Source organism: Eutrigla gurnardus (genome assembly GCF_963514095.1).
Source record: "Eutrigla gurnardus genome assembly, chromosome: 1".
Taxonomy (NCBI): Eukaryota; Metazoa; Chordata; class Actinopteri; order Perciformes; family Triglidae; genus Eutrigla; species Eutrigla gurnardus.
In genome coordinates, this window is record NC_139915.1 from 33,413,641 (window position 1) to 33,436,002 (window position 22,362).

A 22,362-nucleotide genomic window follows, 5' to 3' on the forward strand; every position below is an offset into this window, starting at 1 on the left:
CTGCCTTCACCCCAGCTAATTGAGCCTTTGCTAAGCCCCGCCCCTCAAACGCATAGCTGGCCAATCACAGTGTAGCTTTAACCAATTCTGACCAGGTTTCCAACTATCCGGCTTTGTCTTCATCTTCAGGCAGGGAGTTGGAGCTAGTCATGGTTAACCGTTGCCATAGCGATACTCGGTACTTTCTGTTCTGAAAAGTGAAAACACAGAGTTCAGGCCTTTACACACTGAGTCTGATACGGTTCATTTTTGATCGTCTCAATCCTTGAAAGAAAAAAAAGGTTGCTGAGCAACGATCCCGATGGGGTTCCAGGTGGACTTCAGGGTGTCGATGGTCCAGTTTGCAGCCCTACTGACCTTTTCCTCCCTTCCTCCCCCCCTTACCCTCCCTTCCCTCCCCCCAGCCCTCCAGAACGGTCGATCCCAGTTTGTGATCAACGGGAACTGGAAGATCAGCATCCCCGGCGAGTACAACGTCGCCGGGACGAAGCTGCTGTACCGGCGCTCAGCGGACACCTGGGAGAGCTTTGAGGTCCCGGGACCCACCCAGGAAGACCTCCATCTAATGGTGGGAGGTTTCTTCATCATCTGGTCCCTATGGAAGCCTCTGTTCCATTAAAAAACATGTATTTAATATTAAACCCAGACTTCCCTTATCGGGTGTGTTTCATCACCTTAAACCAGTCGGAGATAAACGCGTTCTACTTTCCTACGTTGTGCAATATGCTGTTGAAATGAACTGCTTATCATTCAGGATTTCACAAGGTAAGAAAAACAGCAGGTTTGAATCTATATTGGATCGTTTCAGTCGGACCATGTGCAGGTATTTCGCAAGCAGAGCTGGCTCACTAGCAGACAGCTGTTAACTTTTAGTCAGTCTGTTGAGAGTTCTCTAAAACATTGAAGGTGGTAATAAGTATCCTCTGAACACCGTGTACCGGTGGTTTCCTACCGTTGTTCTGCATTTAAGCGAGTATGAACAGCACTGGAGGGCCTATCGTCTTTCTGGTACCCTTGTAACGCTGCATCTAAGGGTTAGGGGTTAAGACGGCCTTTTAAAATGTCTTCCATTGAGTTGCCATGTCGTTTGGTTCATCCCTCATTTAGTTTAGTTACTATTGTAACCCCAACGCCGATCGCAATGATGGGCAACAGACACCTGGACGAGTCCTCCGAAAAAGGGGACATTTTTTGTCAACTCGAGGTGTTCGGGGCACCCCAGGGTGATAACCTGGTCCTTTCCGAGCCGGTCTAGAGGTTTCCATGTGTCCTTGTGTGCAGGTTCTGGCGACGGACAGAAACCCGGACATCGAGTACGAGTACTGGCTGCCTCCAGGTCAGTACGACCTCCACCACGGGAGGAGGAGTCCACTACGCCAAGCTCACCACACCGCCAACTACCTCCCCTGGGATCAGCCCACCCCCCCAACCACCACCACCACCACCCGGCCTCCCCCCGTCACCACCCGACCCCACTGGTGTAAGTCTCGCCTCCTGAACTGTAAATTCTTCTGCCCAGATCAAAACGAAAGTAACAACATAAACAAATACAAACAATAGAGTAATACATATAAAGTGTATTAAGTGTGTACACGCCCACAAAGTCCAGAGAGTCCTGACAATCCTGAGAGTCCAGAGAGACCAGCCTCCAATCAGGCACCATGTGTGACAAACCCACCTGTGTTCGAGTGTTCAGGTCCCAGTGGACCTGAAGGAGCTCCCCTCCAGACCGACTCGGCTGCTGAAGTTCAGGAATGCGGTTTAGTTTCTCTGTCATGGTGACCCTGTGGTCCACATGTGCCGATCCCTCCTAGGACTCTCACATTCACACGGAGACAGCCGGAGAACCGGATCCTCATCCAACACGTAATAAATCTAAGTGGTTGTTCTGGAAAACATTTCTGACACAAATCAGACTCACCATTTGTTTGTCTGGTAACAAGGTGGACTTTCCAGTCCAGTCCGGTCCTGGTTTCCATGTTGGGCCGGACTATAATGAGGATAGACTTGGATCTGTCTGTTTTAATCTATTTGAGATAAACGCCTGCTGGGTTTCTCACCAGATTTTATGTTTGAAAAATGATTTCCTGTGTCTGCTCTGTTGAGCAACACAGTGTTTGAAAGTGTTTGTTTTATTTCATGGCAAATAACTGAAACCAGGAGTCGTGTTCCTTCAGATCCTCCAGCTGGAGGTTTTTGTTGAATTAAAATGAACGGCAGCAAAGAGGAAATACATAACAGAAATATTTCTAAACCACAACACAACACTCTGACAAAAGTCTGTCAAACATATGGGCCAATGTACCATTTATTATTTTCCTTATTTTCTATTTTTGTGATGTTTTGGGAGCAACGAGAGCCCTACAAAAACTATTCATTGGATTTTTGGATTTTGGAGAAAAACCTGCCTCATTTATTTTCGATTTCGAAGTGTTGTCTGGTAAAGACCATACTCTGTTTTAGGGTTGAAGGAAATATACTTCTACAGCGTTTTTAACATCCAGTTGAGGAAGATATTGTTCTTCTTAATTCTGGTGTCTTGATATGTAAACATGCATCATTATTTTTGTGGACAGCTCACTGATGTCCGACCCTGGTAAGCCTTGGCTGGTGTGGTAAATTCTAACCAGTTTTGATCATCAGTTTTCAACAACAGCTTGATTTCCTACTCTGTTGTCCCTGAATGGAAAGTCTTAAGTCCAGTACAATATGATCTAAATTCATTAGAAGCCCGTTGATTAGAAGAAGAACCAACTGATGACAACGTTGTTGATTTTGTGTTTCGCTAGCTTTGCGGCCCGTGAAGCCGCCTCGCCAGTCTCCTCGCCACAACCCCCGCCAGCGCCCTCACCAGCCGATCCTTCCCCGCCTGGAGCGGGAAGACAACCACAGGAACCTCCTGCCTCAGCCTCCACCTGGAAGTATGTTCACCTTTTTCACAACTAACCCCGCACTAACCTTGCTCCGAAGTATTCCTGAAGGTCGTTTTTTCTTGCACCAACGACTATATTTGTGAGCTTGCTTCTGCTCCATTTACTGTGCAGGGCATTGTGGGAAATGTCCACGGGTTAAAGGTCGAAGGGAACGCCAGAGACAGTATTGCCAGAAGGACTTTGGTGAGTCTGAACATTCTCGGCTTTGCTTTTTTTAAATACCTTCTGACGGGATGTGAACATATACATTTAAAACACGTTAACAAACTTGCTCTCTGTTTCCTCCCGCCAGTCTTCCGGGCGCGAGTCCTCGGGAAGCTGTACCTCGGCGAGGAGACGCGCTACGACGTCCAGATCCTCCACACCTACCGGAACGGCTTCCGCCTGGAGCACCGGGAGTTCCTGTGGGTCCCCAACGTGTGCGACTGCCCCCACCTGGACGAAGGCAAGCAGTACATACTGATGGTGCGACGCCACATCAACTACGAGCGCACACTGAACCGCATCCTGCTGGAGGAGGAGAGCTACGTGGTGCCGTACCGGCCGCGAGAGGACGAGCTGCTGCGACCGCTGGAGAGACTCTGCAACAACCGAGGAGGCAAACGGCCCGCGGAGCCGACGGGCAGGGTGTAGAGACAAACCGCCGACGGCCGGGTGTAGAGACAGACAGCCGACGGCCGGGTGTAGAGACAAACCCTCGGGAGAGGGTGTAGAGACAAACCACCAACGGGCCGGATGTAGAGACAAACCCTTGGGATAGGGTGTAGAGACAAACCGCCGATGGCCGGGTGTAGAGACAGACAGCCGACGGCCGGGTGTAGAGACAAACCCTCGGGAGAGGGTGTAGAGACAAACCACCAACGGGCCGGGTGTAGAGACAAACCCTCGGGAGGGGGTGTAGAGACAAACCACCGATGGCCGGGTGTAGAGACAAACCACCGATGGCCGGGTGTAGAGACAAACCCTCGGGAGAGGGTGTAAAGACAGACAGGCAACGGGCCAGGTGTAGAGACAAACCCTTGGGATAGGGTGTAGAGACAAACCACCGACGGCCGGGTGTAGAGACAAACCCTCGGGAGAGGGTGTAGAGACAGACAGGCAACGGGCCGGGTGTAGAGACAAACCCTTGGGATAGGGTGTAGAGACAGACAGGCAACGGGCCGGGTGTAGAGACAAACCACCGATGGCCGGGTGTAGAGATAAACCACCGATGGCCGGGTGTAGAGATAAACCACCGACGGCCGGGTGTAGAGACAAACCAACGAACCACGAACTGCTTACGATTGGGTTCTGGACCCTTGGAAGGATATGGACTCCACAGGGTCCACGAGAAGATGCGGTCTGATGGACTCCATCAGTGGTGTCATTGGAGGAAATATGAAACTAAAAAGACGTTTATTATTTAAAAGCCTGGACCAGCTAACTGTACCATTTAGAGCACTTTAGGTGGATCTTGTTTCCACCTTTAAACACGAACCAAAGAGAAGAACATTGGCTGAAATGGCCTTTTATGTTATTACGGTTTTTACAACAGCTGTCATTTAATTTTATATTAATATTATTGTGTTTTTGTGTGTAAAGTTAAAGGAAAAATTCACCTCAAAACACGACGACGAAGAAGAAAGCCAGCGACGCTGTTTTGACTTTATCTTCCAGATTTCCTCGGGAGAGTTGATGCAGCGATCTCAAGTATGTGAGGGTTGGGTTTGTGTCGGTCACTCAAAAGTGTACTTTCTATGCATTACAAAGATTATAGCCATAACCTAATAACCTTATAATATACCAGAGACTCCACTGTTTCTACGCTGAGCAACATCGAGGATAGCAATTGACATATTTTTATGGACATTTTGAAGTATTAGAAAAGCAAAATTCTATTAAACTTCCTTGATTGTAAGGAGTTTTTAAGGTCACTTGAGGTGATTTTTGCCTTTTGTTGAATATTATGATGACGTATTTCTTCACAATATATTTATATATAAAAAATAAGCTTCAGCCACAACACATTAACTTGTGTGTCACTTGTTAAATGTCTTTCCTAGCGTCTTGTTTCTTTTTATAGTGTGTTGAATCGGGTCTGCTTTGTGATACTTTACGTGAAAGAGATTATGAAATACAGTATTTTATTGTGTGACACTGATTAGCTACAAATATACTAAAGTATTGTTGACTATTATTCTTTTGAGAAAACTTGCAGTCTGTCGTTAACTTCTGTGCCTTTTGTGTTACACATTTGATATATAACATTTTCTCTCAAACCTCATCTACGTTTGCCAAAATAATGTCTTTTTATGTGTGTTTTGAGTGAATGAATGTGAATATATGAACTCTTATTAATATAAATGTCTCACAGATCTTCACAACAAACCAGACGTGATAACAGCTGCGTTTGTAAGAAAACAATGTATTTACAAAAAAGAAAAAAACTCACATCTACCACAAAGGAAACGTTAAACTACAGATAATATAACCGAATATATATTGATTGAGCCTGATTGCTGCTCGTTAACTGTAAGGAAGTCATCGCAGACGATCCGGCTCAGGGTCCTTCAGACCAGAAACCAGGTCCCGGGTCTCCACAGCATGAACATGTGGGGAATAAGGGGACTGTTTTAGAGATCCTCTCAGCGACCTGAAACGACCACGACCTCTGAACGCCGCATCACGTTGTGTGGTCAACAAACACAGGACTTTCACACAGGAGACCAGTGTTCATGTCCCAAAGTGTCATTGCGTTATTGTGAAGTTTTGTATGTGATGCGTTTATGTATTTGTTCTTTACTTAACGTACTTATTTGAAGCCCAAATACCTTTTTCAGTTGTGTTGCCTAAACTTAACGTGCGCTTTGTCGCCTAAAGTTAAATTCCTTTAAATTTAAACAATTACGTGCCATCTCCACGTAGTGCGCCGTTAAGAAGTCGTGGTCATCGTTTCACATATAAATATTTCTGTGAGGTCACAGCAGACGTGACTACTTCATCTGAAGGCGTGAGAAGGAAAGCTTCCATCCCGTCTGATTTCATTTTTTCTTGTTTTGTTTTTTTTAGCACTCTTGGTTTTTGAATTTGAATTTTTCAAAAAATCGAGCAACACATGCAAAACAAAATGTAAACAAAAAGAAATCAAGTGAACGACGTCCTATGAAGCAACACGATGCGAGCATGCAACATGTTCCTCGTCAAATGCAAAGTATTTTTTGCCCCTAAATTGAACAAATGGCTTGTGTTGAACGTCGTACGTTTGTAGTTTAGCTGCCTCTCAGTCGCTCCTTCGGAGCATTTAAAGATCAATATATTTTTAAAAGATGCCGAGAAAATATTGAAAGAGAATCTGTTATCACCCGTAACCCCGCATGACACGTCAGGTTTTTATTTCAACGCATGAACAAATCTTTCTTTGCATAGGAATGCGAACCAACTCAGAAAAAAGACAATTACGTTCTACCCTTTTCATATAATTACGGTATTTTGTTGCAGCGTCTTGTTCTATAATGATTTCCTGCCTACGGCTGATGAACCAACTCCTCACGATCGCATAACAGCAACGGATGAAAACTAGCCTTAGTTCGCATTTTCTTTTTGCTGATTTTCTCGGTTCAAATTTGAGATACGTTCGGATGGAAACGATTGTTGATTGAGACATATCGGAGATAATTGAATGAAAGGTGGCACATAAATTGTACAAAGTGTCAAGTGTACATTTTCTGTTTTGTAACTGTTAGCACTAAATGCAATAAAAGTTGAAGTTCATCCTATTATTATTCTGTGAAACGACATTGTTACGTGTTCGTTCCAGCAGTTTTTTGACTTGCGCCCAGGAAACCTCTGTTCGTGTCCTGTGTGAAACCAAAAGTCAGCACGACTTAATTTACTTCCGTAATTTAAATGTCATAAATGTACTCATTTGAAGCTAAAACCATGATGTTTTCCAAATTCATGTTTACAAAACATTTTTTGTTTAAATTTACAACATTAACGACACGTTTAAAACCTGCAACATGCATTTCTCTTAAAATGTAATTGAGAAGTCATTTGAGTTTAGTTTTACGGGAGCTAGATGGAAACTGAAATTCCAGATTGTAGCTTCCATGTTTTAAGTATTAAGAATAATTAAAAGATGATGCAAGTATAAAGGTTTAAGTGTGAAAAACCTAAAGTTTGGCGCCACTGAGACATCTATTATAGCGTTTGGTTGAAAAGTTAATTTATTTTATCATAGTTGTGATAATTATCTGACAGCTCTTTGTTTCCAACTTTGAGAAAGACTTGTTCATGGTCAAAACCGTCGATGACGTAGATCAGAGGATCAACAAACAGGACTTTCTTACTTCCTTCATCGGAAGGACACCATAATAGGGATGTGCGCCTCTGTCGCTATATTACAGCAAATACCTAGAGTCCTCCTTCGTTCTAATATCAACAGTCTAAATACAGACGCTAATGGAATAAAATGCTACAATTAAAGTTCGTCAATGTCTCCGTCTTTACACCTACTCATCGTAGAACCACGTTATACGGAGTGAGAGTTCACCCATTCGGATCCCTTTGGCAATTCGTACTGCAAAGTGTGTCTCCAAACCACAAGTCGAGTCCTCTTAGTGGGTTTGATTTCATGGTTGGGTCGCCTGTGACGTCGAGGCGTCATACAGGGTACGGAGCCCTCTGATTGGTCCTTGTCACAGCACTGTGAGTCTTTAACTGTGAGCCTCACACGGGGCACCACGGAGAGGGTGGGGCTCAGTGTAACCCCTTCCCCCCCTAGTCCGCCTCCCCCGTCACAGAGCGTGTCAGACAGTGACGGAGACATGGCGCGAGGATCCCGAGCGGCGTTTGATGCGTGAGCGCCGAGGTCTGGACTCGGGCTGACAGCTGCACAGCGGGCCCAGCAGCAGCCAGAGGTAGAGGATCACGCAGGCCCAGCAGGACGACATCTTCACCCAGAACGTAGACCAGCTGCCGTGGGTGAAGGTGGTCTCCAACACCGCCGACTCGTAGCTGGAGGAGGACAACATGGTTTCAGGCAGAGAAACCACACTGCTCTTTGTTTGAGGTCAGTTGTCTCTTTAATGCGAATTATCAACTATTAAATTAAACTCCTTAAACTATATTGATAATCGATTAATCAGTTTGAACCTGAACCAGTTGGTGAGGGTCATCATGACGTAGAGCGAGGCCAAGAAGAAGACGAAGTGGAAGAAGAAGTAGCTGTACGCCACTCTCTGCGTCTCGTTGTGGATGACCTTCTGACAGCCTTTGTTCTCGTCGTCAATCACAAACTCCTCCTCGGCTAGAAAAAAAAAACATGTTCAGAAAATGTCTCATCAAAGCGCCGACCGACTTTCAAACAACACTGAGTTAGTAGTGGTTTTGGTCCAAATGGGGGGTCCACACTTCATTACATCACTAGATACGTGATTCTGTTTTGACTTCAGGAACACGATGTTTACGTGTGATGTCCATCCGGGGTTTTATATTCTGTTTAAACACTCCAGTTTGTTTGAAACAGTTTAATTTACGGCACCCACCTGTTGTCTTAAAACCCTCCAACCGCTCACTCAACCAAATCCCTTTGATAAAAGTCAGGATTTTCCAGCTTCGCAAAGCAATTAAATTCTCGTAAAGTTGAAAAATTACAATAATAGAAATAGCCCTTGCTGGATTGAAGAAGACTTGAAACTAGAGATTGAGACCATAAACTCATGTTTACAATGTTTACTGAGATAATACATCAAGAGAGAAGTAGGACCATTTTCTCATAGACTTCTATACAACCAGAGAGGAGTCGCCCCCTGGTGGCCAGCAGAGAGAAGTAGGACCATTTTCTCATAGACTTCTATACAACCAGAGAGGAGTCGCCCCCTGGTGGCCAGCAGAGAGAAGTAGGACCATTTTCTCATAGACTTCTATACAACCAGAGAGGAGTCGCCCCCTGGTGGCCAGCAGAGAGAAGTAGGACCATTTTCTTATAGACTTCTACGCAACCAGATAGGAGTCGCCCCCTGGTGGCCAGCAGAGAGAAGTAGGACCATTTTCTCATAGACTTCTATACAACCAGAGAGGAGTCGCCCCTTGGTGGCCAGCAGAGAGAAGTAGGACCATTTTCTCATAGACTTCTATACAACCAGAGAGGAGTCGCCCCCTGGTGGCAAGCAGGGAGAATGAAAGTTTTAGGCACTTAAGCTTTGGCTTTACTTTTCAGAACGCGGAGGCTGCGGTACAAACCTTCCTCTTCCTCGGGGCAGCAGAAGCAGCAGGTGGCTTTCTGGAACTCGTAGCGGTAAACTTTGATCATCCAGAAGGGACCGAACATCTCCGCCAGGTAGGACGCTTCATTACTGCGGGAAATAAAAAATCCTGAAAGTTTCTGTAATCTAGCGGATGTTGTATCGCGGTGTCATCGTGTTGACAGATGAAGAGTCGACTCACCATGCAAAGAGGACGCAGCAGTACATGATAGCGGCTCCGATGATGGCCACGGCGTTGCCTTCGTTCTGGATGCCATCTTGCCCCACGGTGGGGTAACAGACGGTCATGTTCATGCCCTGATACACCACTAACACAGAGAGAGACGCAGCATGTTTACATTATCAGCTTCTATCAGTTTGTTGCTGGTTTATGGTCAAGTTCTCTCCTATGGAAGACAAGTAGTGCCAGTTACAGTAGAATACAGTCCTGTTTAACAGATGAATTTAATGTAAGAAATGTAAAAGAGCAGCCTCATGAAAGACATTACTTTGAGAAATCATTATAAATTTCTGTAAAAAAAAAAAAAAAAGTTGAGTTACTGTAATTTATATCAAACTAATTCACAGTTGGAGGTTAATTTGTATGATTTAAAAGTAAAAAAAAAAAATGTAATATCCACTTTTTCTAATTTAAGTAGAAACGCCAGAGGCAAAAACACATCATACTCGTTAATTGAGTTTGCTTCCATATCACCTCTAAAAGACACATTTTTTTTTTAAATATCCAGGTCAAGTGTCTCATTTCGTCTTTCTTTGTCCTTTGTTTCATTTCTGAGGAAATTCCTTTCTTTCTGTTCTTTTTTTAAAATGAGGGTCTCAGCTCACTTTCCCTTCTCTGTACTGACTCTGGACTCTCTAGTCCTCACAAATATGTACATTCACACATGCATGTGCACAAGCAAGAACTCCCAAGCAAGCGCACACACACACACAGACACACACAGACACACACACACACACACACACACACACACACACACACACACACACACACACACACACACATGCAGCCCAGCCTCCGGTGGGTCGTTTGAGCAGATTCCTGAGAGAAGTTTTGTGTTTGTGTCGTTGGGGGGGAAAGAAACCTGATGTCATTGAAAACACTGTCTAATTACAGGACTCACACTGTATTATACACACACACACACACACACACACACACACACACACACACACACACTCTCTCTCTCTCTCTCTCTGCTCTCTGGTCAAGTGTCGTCAAGGGAGAGAGAACATTTCCTACACTTTGGGTTGCCTTCTCAATTGCAATCCAGATTAACTCTTCCTCTTAGAAACACGAGGATTACTGTGTGTGTGTGTGTGTGTGTGTGTGTGTGTGTGTGTGTGTGTGTGTGTGTGTGTCATGGTGAGGTCATAGAGCATAATAAGCCTTCCGGGGACAGACAAGGCAAACAAGGACCTAAGAGGACAGTAAAGAGGATGGATCTCTCTGTCTAACAAAGACACACACACACACACACACACACACACACACACACACACACACACACACACACACCCCACGGGACATGTTGGCATGACGGGTGTTTAAACCTTGAATTAGCTGAGAAAGGAAACTGTAGATGGAAATTAAATATTACAGAGCAGTGGAGTGTGTTAAGTAGTGTGTGTCTGTGTGTGTGCGTGTGTGTCTGTGTGTGTGTGTGTGTGTGTGTGTGTGTGTGTCTACAGTGGTGAAAAGTTGTTTTTAAAACATACTTTTGAGTGCATATTTTCTCAACAAGTTGCTACAATGTCCTGCACTGCCCCGGGACTCTAACACACACACACACACACACACACACACACACTGTACATCGCTGTGGATACAAAGGACATGCAGATTGAAGGAATCCTCCACCGAGAACCTACATGTGGACTACAGACACTCAGTCTGGTTTAGAGCCTTTATAGTGCAGTATTCATAGTGGATCCAGTTCATTTATGTCACAACTCTCCAGGTTACCAGTATCAGGGTAGACCTGTATCAGGGTAAACCTGTATCAGGGTAGACCTGTATCAGGGTAGACCTGTATCAAGGTGAGAGGCCGGAACCATCAAAAGCGTTCGGGGGGATTTTCTGTCAAGTGATGAATTTGTTGGCGGTAGAAGTGGTTTGAACTGACCAGGTTCTGGTCTGGGTTCAGGTTCTAGTCTGGGTTCAGGTTCTAGTCTTGGTTCCATCCACAGTAGACCTGAATGTCAGCCGGGACCAGGTCCAGACCTCCTTGACAGGGTCAACGCTGATTGTTCCAGATCTAAATGTAGCTGGAAATATCTGCTCACACCCAAATACAAATACATACGTGTGTGTGCGTCTGTGTGTGTGTGTGTGTGTGTGTGTGTGTGTGTGTGTGTGTGTGTGTGTGTGTGTGTGTGTGTGAACACATGTAATGACGCTGCCAGCTTGTGTTCCTGTGTTATTATGTTGTCAATGGATCCATGAGGAATGTGAAACAAATATCCTTCAGTCTGCCCTCACCACAGGCCGCCGGCCGGCCGGCAGCATGTCACAGCACATCTCATCCCGATTATCTGGGTGTGTGTGTGTGTGTGTGTGTGTGTGTGTGTGTGTGTGTGTGTATGTGTGTGTGTGTGTGTTTGCATGCGTGCCATTAAGATGTAAACCGGATAAGACGGAGGCCTCTGCACTAATGTCTCCGTCATGTGAAGGCTCTTTGTCTCACCTGGAGCCAACAGGTGAGTCACTCTGAGGGAAGTAGAGGCAAATTATAGGATTTTAAGAATATAAGTGTGTGTGTGTGTGTGTGTGTGTGTGTGTCTGTGTGTCATAACATTAAAACAAAGGAGTCTGTGATCGTTGCTGTCTGAGGAGTCTTGAACGTTCAGACGGAGCTAACGTGAGACTCTGATGGTTAAGTTCAGTTTCCTTGTAGTTGTCCTTCAAATCAAACTGAGATAAATGTCTCGGTCTCCTTGCTTCTCTGACTTTGTAGAAGAAGTGGACGTAGTCATCGATAAAGTTTTGAGGCCTCGAGGTCGGCATTTTTGCCTGTCGCCAAATTTGGAATTTTTGCAACTAGTGAAGGGAAGTGACCATATTTGGACTGTGGAGGAGCGACAGGTGGATCTGATGAACACCTCGAGTAGTCGTAACTCTGGTGTCTGTTGGACACTAAATGGACCTGTCAATCAGCAGGTAAGCCCCGCCCCCTAAAGCATCCCCTGCTTTCTGGTCTGCTGGACTCTAAATGGACCATAATGTACTAAATGAACATCATGCTGGATTGAAGAAGACTTGAAACTAGAGATTGAGACCATAAACTCATGTTTACAATGTTTACTGAGATAATACATCAAGAGAGAAGTAGGACCATTTTCTCATAGACTTCTATACAACCAGAGAGGAGTCGCCCCCTGGTGGCCAGCAGAGAGAAGTAGGACCATTTTCTCATAGACTTCTATACAACCAGAGAGGAGTCGCCCCCTGGTGGCCAGCAGAGCAAAGTAGGACCATTTTCTCATAGACTTCTATACAACCAGAGAGGAGTCGCCCCCTGGTGGCCAGCAGAGAGAATGCAGGTTTAATGTACAAAGAGGATTGTGAGTGAGGTTGGCTGCATGCATTTCTTCGTACCACATGTTTTTAATGAACGTGTATGAAAGTGTGTCCATGCATGTTTGTGTGTTTCAGTGTTAGCTGGTTAGCGTAGTTAGCGTACCTTTCTCTGGCGGGCGGCTGGACAGCGCCGAGAACGTGAGGTACATGACGTAACAGCTGATGATGGAGGCCTGAAGGAGCCCCGACCGAGGCTGCTCTGCAGAGACGGAGAGACAGAGTCTGATTACATACTATATTATAACTATAAGGTACAATACATCAATCTTTTACATTTTCTTTCCAGTGGTTTTTATGTCTTTGCTTGCTCATTTTACTGTTTGTTTTTTTTTTTGACTCACTCTGCTTGACGCAGGGCGTCACGGCGATGAAGGACATGAGTCCACAGAGGCCGAGGTTGATCCACAGCAGGGCCTTGTTGAAGTGGCAGGCGATGGGGTGGGTGTAGTACTTGTACATGAAGGTGAAGGCCATGGTGGCGATGGTGTAGAAGAACAGCGTGGCGCACGTCACCGCCAGGTACCAGCGCTTGTTCTCCGCCGCCCCGGTCAACCTGAACACCACACACACATTATATACCATTTTTAAATTAAGCGCTTAAGAGCTTTATTATAAAATGAGAATTAATTTTTTTTAATTTGGAGCATGTTTCCCGAAATGACGCTTTGCACCATTTAAAAAAAATATATTGACTTGTTTTTTCTCACTGACAATAACTTTCAATCATATGAAGCAACAAAGTGCACAAAACACAGCTCTGATGTTGAGATAATGAGATAAATATTGCGTATTGAGTGCAGTTATTGTGGCTTCCAGCTGCATGATGGAGAAATCTGAAAATGTAATGTCGGAGCTGAAAAAAAGAAAGTAAAAACCATGCTTCGTGTTGTGTTCAAGTGTTAACCGCTGTGGAGGGAATAAGAGGATTGTAAGCTTTGGAAAAGAGCCTGAATGAGTGAATCCTCTTAGTCGTTGTAGCTACAACTCGGCCACAGCAGAGGTCAGAGGTCACCGACGCCAACAGCTGGACGCAGTAAATAACATCTGGGACGACTCTGGCTGAACCAATCAGGGACACGACAGGGATAAAACATTTTTTAAAAAGGCTAATTAGCTGATGTCATCAGCTGTGTGACGACCAGCTGACTAACATCATCATCAGAGCCTCCTTATCCTTGTTTTGGTTTTGTTTCCTCTTTAAAAAATATTTACAACAATATATCAGTCAGCTGACAAACTCATAATAATATCAAATAAAATATACATTTTGATAAAAAAACGGTTGATATTTTCCCGCTTCTCAAATGTCGAGATGAGCTGTTTTCTTGGTCATATATGATAATAAAATTTATATTTTTGGAATGTTGCTTTCTAATGTTTTACAGACCAAATTATTTTTTAGAAGTAGAATGCGACCATAACGAAGTGGAGAGGACAGAAACAGAGATCCAGATGTTGGGACAGGAGGGACAGATGTTCGTCTGTGTGATTTACAGTTGTTTTGGACACGAGATGAATCCGTCGTCACACGGAGAAGCTCTCGTCTCCAGATGGGAAGCAGGCTTCAGTCTGTAAGTGACTCTATTATATAGAAAAGAAGCTGAGGAGCCTTAAATAACATGTTATCACCGTCCATCTCAGACAAAAAAACAACAAGAAAAACAGTTGTTTGTGAGACGATGGCGGTCTTTTTTCCTTCCCAACATAATCCAGTATGATTTTTGTTATGTTGGGATTAATATGTGGCATTGTTTGCCTTTGTTATGCAGCATAAATAGATGAAGTTCTGAAAAGTGAAGCTAAAGCTGGAGTGCCTTAAAGTTGCATTATCTCTGCTGGCCACCAGGGTGCAGCACCTCTGGTTGCAAAAAGAAGTCTGATTGCTTAGTGCTGTGTCACAAAGTAAAAACATGAAGAGCTCTCTCTCGATGTGTTTGTTTGTCTCTTCTGGGCATCCGTAGAAACCCGGCGGGGTTAAAAAAAAAAACCTTTACATCTGTTTACCATCTACGTCAAGCGTTTAAGACCCAGCTAAAAAGTCACCAGGTAACACGGTCACTCGTTAAACTGAAACACCTGCTGCTCTGAAACGGACGTGATCCTCGCACAGTGTTGTAAAAGCATCTGTAGCGATCGTCTCACTCACCAGTTCTTGTTCCAGGTGTGTGCAAAAGCCGTGATGAGGATGAGTTGGATGAGGATGAAGGCGAATCCTCCCACGACACCGACATAATGCCAAGCTGGGAAAAAGAAAAAGAAGGGAGTCATAAATCAGCTCTGTGCTTGTGTTTCACCATCGGATGGATTGTTTTCCCAAACTAAAGTGACATCAGAGATTTACGGCCTTGTGATTCAGAGCAGTGAGGACCTGAAGGGTGAGTGAGCGGCGGCTCTCTGCTGCCCTCTAGCAGGACGCAGGTGGAGCTGCATGACATTGAACTCACCGTGCAGGAAGGACTCTGTGGGGATGAAGAAGGCCGCGGTGCACATCCCCAGCAGGGTGATGAACTTCAGGAACCAGAAGCTGCAAGAAAATCACTTAAGTTTAAACTTTATAATGTCTTTATAATGTCTTTCATTTTCATTCATCATATAAGATTTTATTATTGATTTGGATTTGGAATAAGATGATCAGACTTTTTTTTTTTTTTTTACATCAAGATTAAACATAAAAAACATAAATGACTTGAATTTGATTTATTTTTAATGAGCATGTGACATTTTAAATCTCTATTAAACAAACAACTATTCTTATGGATATTTTCTGTTTGATCTAGTTGTTGCATAATTTCAATCTTTACAATTTAAATTGGTATCCAATGAGAAATAAAGGTCTATGAGAGGGCCTAGAAGGTCTCAGCGGGGCACTAGGTCAGTCCTTGACCCCCCTGCAGTCCTAAAGACCCTGAAACCTTTGAGAGAGATTTAGACCAGCGCCGAGCAGCAATCCAGTCTGTCAAATCCTAATCCGAGCCACGTCAGCGCTCTAATCGACTGCAATGGAAAGTCTGACAACAAAGAGCTTAAAATAGACGCCGGGCGGCGTGGCGTGAAAACACTTAGTAGTGAAGTATTTAAAGATGTGTTTGATTATGGAGAGGAGTGTTAAGGTTTCTGGAAGGGAGCTGGTCTAGACTTCATATTCAGGGCCAAGATCTTAGTGACCTGGTTCAGAGAAATCTCCCAGACTCTCGTGAGGACGTTTTAGGGCAGATAAACTCAATCTGGTCTCTTATTCCGTCAGTCTTTAGTCCCAATAAACAAAACAAACACATTTGGAAATAAATTGGGTTGAAGCTTTCATGATTTCAGCTTTGAAGTCATGCCATTTACAATAATTTGCTGTTTTGTGTTTTGAATCATGACCATGCTGTTTTCATGTGTACAAAAGGCACAGATTTCTAAAAATGAACAATAGTGTACGCCAACATAATCCAACAATCCTCAACAGATTCATTCTGGTGTGAAACGACGTGATCCGACATTTGGAAGACTGCAAACGTTTAAAAGGCTTTAAAAACGACAAACTGATAAATCATCACAATAACGCCGTCTCTCCGTCTACACAGGAGGTTTACGTTTACGCAACAAAACCACTTGGTTGGCTTCAGGCGGCAACTTCCAGTTCTGAAAAATGAAGCTAACGCTGAAGTGCCTTAAATGTGAATTCTCTCTGCTGGCCATCAGGGGGCGACGACTCTGTTTGCATAAAAGAAGCTAACTTTTATAACAGCTTCACACTAGAATCCACATGGATCCAGATCCAGTAAATTCATCAGATCCACCCGTCGCTCCCCCACAGTCCAAATATGGTCACTTCCTTCACTGGTTCCAAAAGTCTAAGATTGAGAACTCAAGGCTTCAAAACCGTAGTCCACAAACTAACAACGGGTGTCACCATGGCGACGTCAACTTCTTATATATATATATACAGTATATATATATATATATATATATATATATATATGCTTTTGGTCGGGTTTTACAAAAGAATGTGGTTGACGTTAACTCACATGAGTCACGTCAACGTTTACTTTTAGTTTCACGATGGAATGTCTCTGTTAAAGGGACAGTTCACCCCAGAATAAAAAAGACATATTTTTATTTTATCTGTAGTGTTATTTATCATTCTAGACTGTTTTGGTGCTCAAATCAAATCATCGGGAGTCATGACCTCGTCCTGAACGTTGAATATGAATTCTCACCATCAGATCTAAAGTTCAGGGTTCCACTAAGACTCAATCCAGAAATTTAATATGGAGCTTAATCCCGATGGACAAATAAAAGCTCCGACTCAAGCTGACCCCACTGACCCGTTGTGTATGAGCGCCCTGAAGTCCTGACTGGACTTCACGTCGATGAGGAAGATGGCCATCATCAGGTAGAAACAGGAAGTGCCGAAGCAGACTCTGTAGACCGCTGAGTAGCCTACCAGCATCTCACAGTGTCCGCCGCCGTGCGCCTGGTCGCACACCATGTTGAAGAAAGGCACCTGAAACACACACATAGGTATTATTATTTTATTGGAGTTGTGTTTGGGGTGGAGGGTGGAGGTCCGGCGCTCCCTCACGTTTTCCCTGACGAGCTCGGAGACGGTGCGGGACAGCATGAGGCAGGAGACGGCGCAGCTCATGATGTGGAAGAGGGTGTACATGACCCGGGTGCTGGTGGAGGACTTGACCGGCGGACAGAAGGCACAGCAGAGGGAGCAGGGAGCCGGTCCACAGCAGCAGCAGATCTGGGGAGGAGAGGCCGGATTCAAACACACGTATTCAGGCTCGGGGGACAGCGGGTTCTTCATGGAGACGCTGATGAATGGAAGGAAATCAACCTGCAGATGAGCTGCCGTCTCCGGGATCGTTAACCCCCTCGTTTATTCAGGGTTTCCTTCCATTCGTGTGTTTTCATGAATCACACACCTGAACTGTCAAACCCCTCAACGTTTGTATTTCTGTATGTCCTGTCTTATGTTGTTGTTTATTCTGTATTCATGTAATGTTAAAGTCTCTTCAGTCAGTCATGAGAGAATTAGAATCTTTGGCCCTTTTAAATGAATGTCTTAGACAGGAAGTGGTTTTTAGGGTTCAGTGTTCTCAGAATTATAGGATTTAGGGTCGTGACAGAAAAACTGAGAAATGATCCTAAATCCAAAAGGCATAAGATGTCATGTTTTTCATCACTGGCCCCTGAATGTGTGTAAAAAGTGATGTTTAGGGGCCCCATCCCCCAAAAAAACACATGCTGTACATTTGGACATCTCTGTACGTTCAGCTAAAGAGACAGTATGTGATTTAAGTTACATCAGAACCAGAATCTGGTTCATGGTTTGTGTTTAGTCAGTTTCCTGTTTACTTCCTGTTTTCGTGACTTTTCCAACCTTTTTGATCGTTTGATTGCTCTGATCACTTTCACCCGTCTCTCCTCAGTCCTGCACTGACGTCTCCTGTCTGTCTGCCTGTCGGTCTGCCTGCCTGCCTGTCTGTCTGCCTGTCTGCCTGTTTCAGCATCACTGAATCTGCCGGTGTCGTCGAGTCCTTTCCGCACCGTCACAAGGTTTGTTTGTTGATTAACCAGATTTAAAAATGTCGACTCGTTCTTAGGAGCACAGATATGAGTGAACGGGGAAATATGTGAGAACATATGAGAGGAGACATTTGTTGCATGTTGTCAGTTCAAACCCATCTCGGCCAATCATCTGCACTCTCGATGTGAAAGAGAGTATTTAGGTCTAAACTGCACATGAGCACGATGTGAATGGATTTAACCTCAAGTAAAAGTGTGAAGACTCTGAGGTCACTGTGTCAAACAGAGCGTTGGGCAGATTAAAGCGTCCCACAGCGTCTGGTTCTGGTTCTGGTTCTGGTCAACCAGAGCTGTGGTCGCCGTTAAACCCGTCATCGTTGATCCTGAACCACGAAACGAGAAAAACCTGCACAAGTGTTGCTTGAATGAACCGTGAATTAAAATGCGGAGGAGAAGGAAACGTCTCCGTGTACCGCAGCGTGATTATCAATCCAGATATTAATATTGCAGTAATCTGAACGGATAACCCAGAGGAGATAATCCCACATCTTCTCATCCAACGACCGAACAATAAAAAGAATACTTTCAATCATGAAGAACTCAAAAATGATTTGATCTGGTAACAGATGAATTTAAAGGGACAGTGTCTAATGTTTATTGGATTTATTTTCAGGCTCAGACGATGTAGCCCAGAGGGAAAAACTGGTTGTCATGGTGACCTTTCCTCCATCTTTGACTATAATTACATAAAATATATGTTGTTATATATATTTATAATATATTTCTTCTGGTTTTTGTTGTTTGTTCTTTTCCGTGAAGTCGTTTCGTGAACAAATATAGTTTTTGTTTAACATTTGCACTCCGACCGCGTTGTTTCATAAGAAGCAAAGTCATGTGGGCGTTTCCATGGCGACCGGAGGCGTCGTCGGGGCCACAAAATAACCTACTTTCTGGCTGCCAACCTCTGCCACCATGCAGGACTTAGACAAAGATTAAACACACGAGGGTTTTGACCATTTGGTGCTTAATTTGTACTTTTCCAACCGGGAAAAAAATCCTGTTTATTTTATTTTAATTTCATTTTTTTTATTTTGTAGCCTCTGCGGCCGGATGTACGTTGGTCGATAATATAAAATATAAAATGTTCCTTTTTGCAGACTTAACGACCGTACTGGAAGTTGCTGAATGACTTTCTGTGAGCAGACAGACAGGTGCTTTATAACGAGGACATGTCTGTCTCCTCATTTAATCCTTCATCATGCAGGATTAATAGTGAAGTTGTTGCAGGAAGCGAGTGGGCTCAGATCTGCTATAAACACAGAGTAATCACTTTGATTTAAAAAATAATGTGGGTCAGCCGGTATAGAGCAGCGTTTAAGACTGATACGTGTTCAGAATAATCAGATTACAATAATGTTACGTGTTCCTTCACGCAGATGTTTGATCATAAAACCTGAGTATTCAGGAGTCAGAGATCTGATCCTGCTGGAATCATTGATCCACTTCACCTTTTATTCACTTCAAGAGTCACATTCGTTGGTTTGGGTTGAATTCCAGTGAAGTGATGGATGTTGAGTTCATTTCTCCAGGTAATGGGATATTAATTATCGCACTTATGGAATATCTTTCTTTATTATTTCGTTTTTTTTGCATTCACGTGTATTAAAACAGGACAAATGTTAAAATTAATTTAATTCAAATTTATACTTCATCTGCATCTACTTTAAACATGTAAAGAGGTTGTAAATCATCGCTTTCTGTCACTAAATATGTGTTTTTAAATCATTATTTTTGTATCTTAGGAAACCTAAATATATTCTGTCATCTTCTTTATAGTTCTGATGCCTGAAGTAGAATATATGTCTTATTTGCGTCTTCTTCATTTCATTCCAATGAATTCGATGCAAATAAACAACGATTCTACATTCTTGATTAATATGAAATAAAAATGAATAAATCTGAGAGTGAGGTCTCCTGCAGAACAGCGGCCACAAGTTTCAAATTCCAGGATAACGGCACATAGCGTTTCATTTCATTTCCCATGATTCCACATCGTCGTTACCACGGCAACCTGACTGCAGACATGTAGTGTCCCAGAGAGGTCGGGCTTGTCTAATTCCTGCTTTGCTTCTGTGATAAACTAACTTACAAGTTGTTTTTGACTTACTGCTGAAATGCTGCTGAACAAAAATAATATATAATTTATTAATATAATTAATAACGCTAGTGATCGTCTTAGTTCAGCATGTTAGCATTCCAGAAAATGGCAACATGAAAACTTATTGTGTGTTTTTTTCCCGATCTACGATCAAATCTGACTTCGTCCCTTAAACACACCGTCCAACAGTTAGCCACACCGCGAGCAATGCTAACAAGTAGCCTGCTAACTCTTCTTCTTCTCCTCTTCGCCGTTGTGACACGGTTGAACCTGCTGACACGTTAATGACATCAGCGCCGCACGCTGGTCTTTATTTTCACTCACAAAACAAACCAACAACCTCCCGTCGCCACAAATACTCACTACAGCACCAAATGAGGATTAATCCGCCGCTAAAAATAGTCCCCAGCAAATGCATGATTTCCTCGTGCTTAAGAAGTATTTCCTAAAAAAAAGTTTAAAAATGAAATTGTTTATTTGTTAGCCAAAATTAATGGAGGAATTTACATAATAAATCCCCTTGACCATTATTATTATTATTATTATTATTATTATTATTATTATTAATATTATTATTATTATTATTATTATTATTAATAATATTAATAATATTATTATTATTTTATTATTATATATTATTTATTTATTTCGGGCATGTCCATTATGGGAGGGGATCACTAAAAGCCTCACAATACGATACTTAAATCACAATATTTCATAAATTACATTTTGCCACATTTTTCTTTTGTATTGCAAATCATGCATTTTGTCAACAACTATTTTATTCATTAAAAGATAAGATTAGATCATTTTTCTTGCAGTAACGCAGCTTCATCAGTGAAGCATGCTCCGTCTACAGGTAGTCCGATCCTGAGACTTTACCCAGGATGCACCAGAAGAACAGATTCCTACCAAAGGGTTTCTGTTTATAGAATAAAAAGGTGGATACATTTTGACCTCCAACCAGCAACGAGGTGACAGACTCCAGCTGCGGTCTCACCTGATAGGCCACCATGTTGAGGAAGTAGTTGTAGGCGCCGCTGCCGTTCATCCCCTGAGTGGCCGACATGGTGCCTCCCGGCTGCTTTTCATCGACCGAGACGACTCGACATTTGGCCATGAACGTCCAAACACAAGCGCGGGCTTTCTCTCTCTCAGCGTGCCTGAAAGGACGGCATCCTCACATCCCTCAGAGAGGCCACAACCCGGGGACGAAGAAGAAGAAACAAGCAAAAAAAAAAAAAAAAAAAAGCAGTCCAGCAGGTTGTTGTCCCTACATGCTTCTTATACTGGATTAGCAGTAAATCTGGTCCCTGAGAGCGTGAGCAGCGGTCCGGCTGCTCTCAGACCAGCCTCGCGGGGGAACAACTTGTTTTTTTGCCCATATCCTGGTGCTTTGGCTGCTCGGCTGTGTTGGGTGCTGCCAGAAAACAGGGAGAGGTGGTGGCGAATGCCCGGTGCCCTCCCCCATCCTTCTCCCCCTCCTCCCCGTCCTACCCGGTCAGATTAGGCAGAGAGTCTGTGAGGGGCGGAGGAGGAGGAGGAGAAAGAGGAGGTGGACAAGGACCATGTGTCCGTCCCATCTGTCCCCCCCAGCGCTGCACAAACCACCACACCGGGACGGCCAATACTCCTCTTTAATCCAGATTTACTAAATTAAACAATTAACCCTGCGTGATTTCTAGATGCTGATGCCTGACACCTCCCAGGCCCCTGCCTCCAGACCCCCACCCCTCTCCAGACCTGGTCCAAGTCTGAGTGTGTGTGTGTGGGTGTGTGTGTGTGTGTGTGTGTGTGTCCCTCTCAGAAAGAGGCCACGTCCATAATCCCAGCAGGTTATCACGACTGCATTACGACCCAGAAACAGTGAAGTGGAACAGACTGGACTGTCTGTGATGGGACCAATAAAAGCCAGGATGCATT

At 43.9% G+C, this 22,362-nt stretch overlaps 2 protein-coding genes across 5 annotated transcripts in view; one reads left to right on the plus strand and one right to left on the minus strand.

Annotated features, from left to right (window-relative positions):
* adamtsl5 (ADAMTS like 5) overlaps positions 1-6,688 on the plus strand; it is a 23,515-nt gene extending 16,827 nt beyond the window's left edge. For 2 of the 4 annotated variants that reach the window (XM_084010869.1, XM_084010872.1), the window contains exons 10-14: positions 405-568; positions 1,282-1,480; positions 2,790-2,921; positions 3,045-3,116; positions 3,226-6,688. In XM_084010869.1, the coding sequence (XP_083866995.1) occupies positions 405-568; positions 1,282-1,480; positions 2,790-2,921; positions 3,045-3,116; positions 3,226-3,566 (908 nt within the window). In that variant the 3' untranslated portion in view covers positions 3,567-6,688. The remainder of the gene's footprint in view (positions 1-404; positions 569-1,281; positions 1,481-2,789; positions 2,922-3,044; positions 3,117-3,225) is intronic. The other 2 variants (XM_084010870.1, XM_084010871.1) reach the window with 2 other exon arrangements.
* serinc4 (serine incorporator 4) lies at positions 5,063-22,084 on the minus strand. Its single transcript, XM_084010961.1, has 11 exons — positions 21,440-22,084; positions 17,329-17,496; positions 17,072-17,250; positions 15,203-15,282; positions 14,905-14,998; positions 13,100-13,311; positions 12,862-12,957; positions 9,360-9,486; positions 9,156-9,268; positions 8,067-8,220; positions 5,063-7,928 (listed from the first exon to the last, which is right to left on the minus strand). Exons 1-11 carry the CDS (start codon positions 21,557-21,559, stop codon positions 7,721-7,723), a joined length of 1,551 nt encoding a protein of 516 aa, XP_083867087.1. The 5' UTR covers positions 21,560-22,084; the 3' UTR covers positions 5,063-7,720.
* Positions 22,085-22,362: the final 278 nt, after the last annotated feature.

Excerpts from the sequence above, each read along its gene's own strand:
- serinc4 (XM_084010961.1), bottom strand. The coding sequence starts at position 21,559 with ATGGCCAAATGTCGAGTCGTCTCGGTCGATGAAAAGCAGCCGGGAGGC. Across the intron at positions 15,283-17,071 it reads AGGGCGCTCATACACAACGG|CTTCTGGTTCCTGAAGTTCA; the intron begins GTCAGTGGGGTC and ends ATTTTCTTGCAG. Across the intron at positions 14,999-15,202 it reads CACAGAGTCCTTCCTGCACG|CTTGGCATTATGTCGGTGTC; the intron begins GTGAGTTCAATG and ends TCTTTTTCCCAG.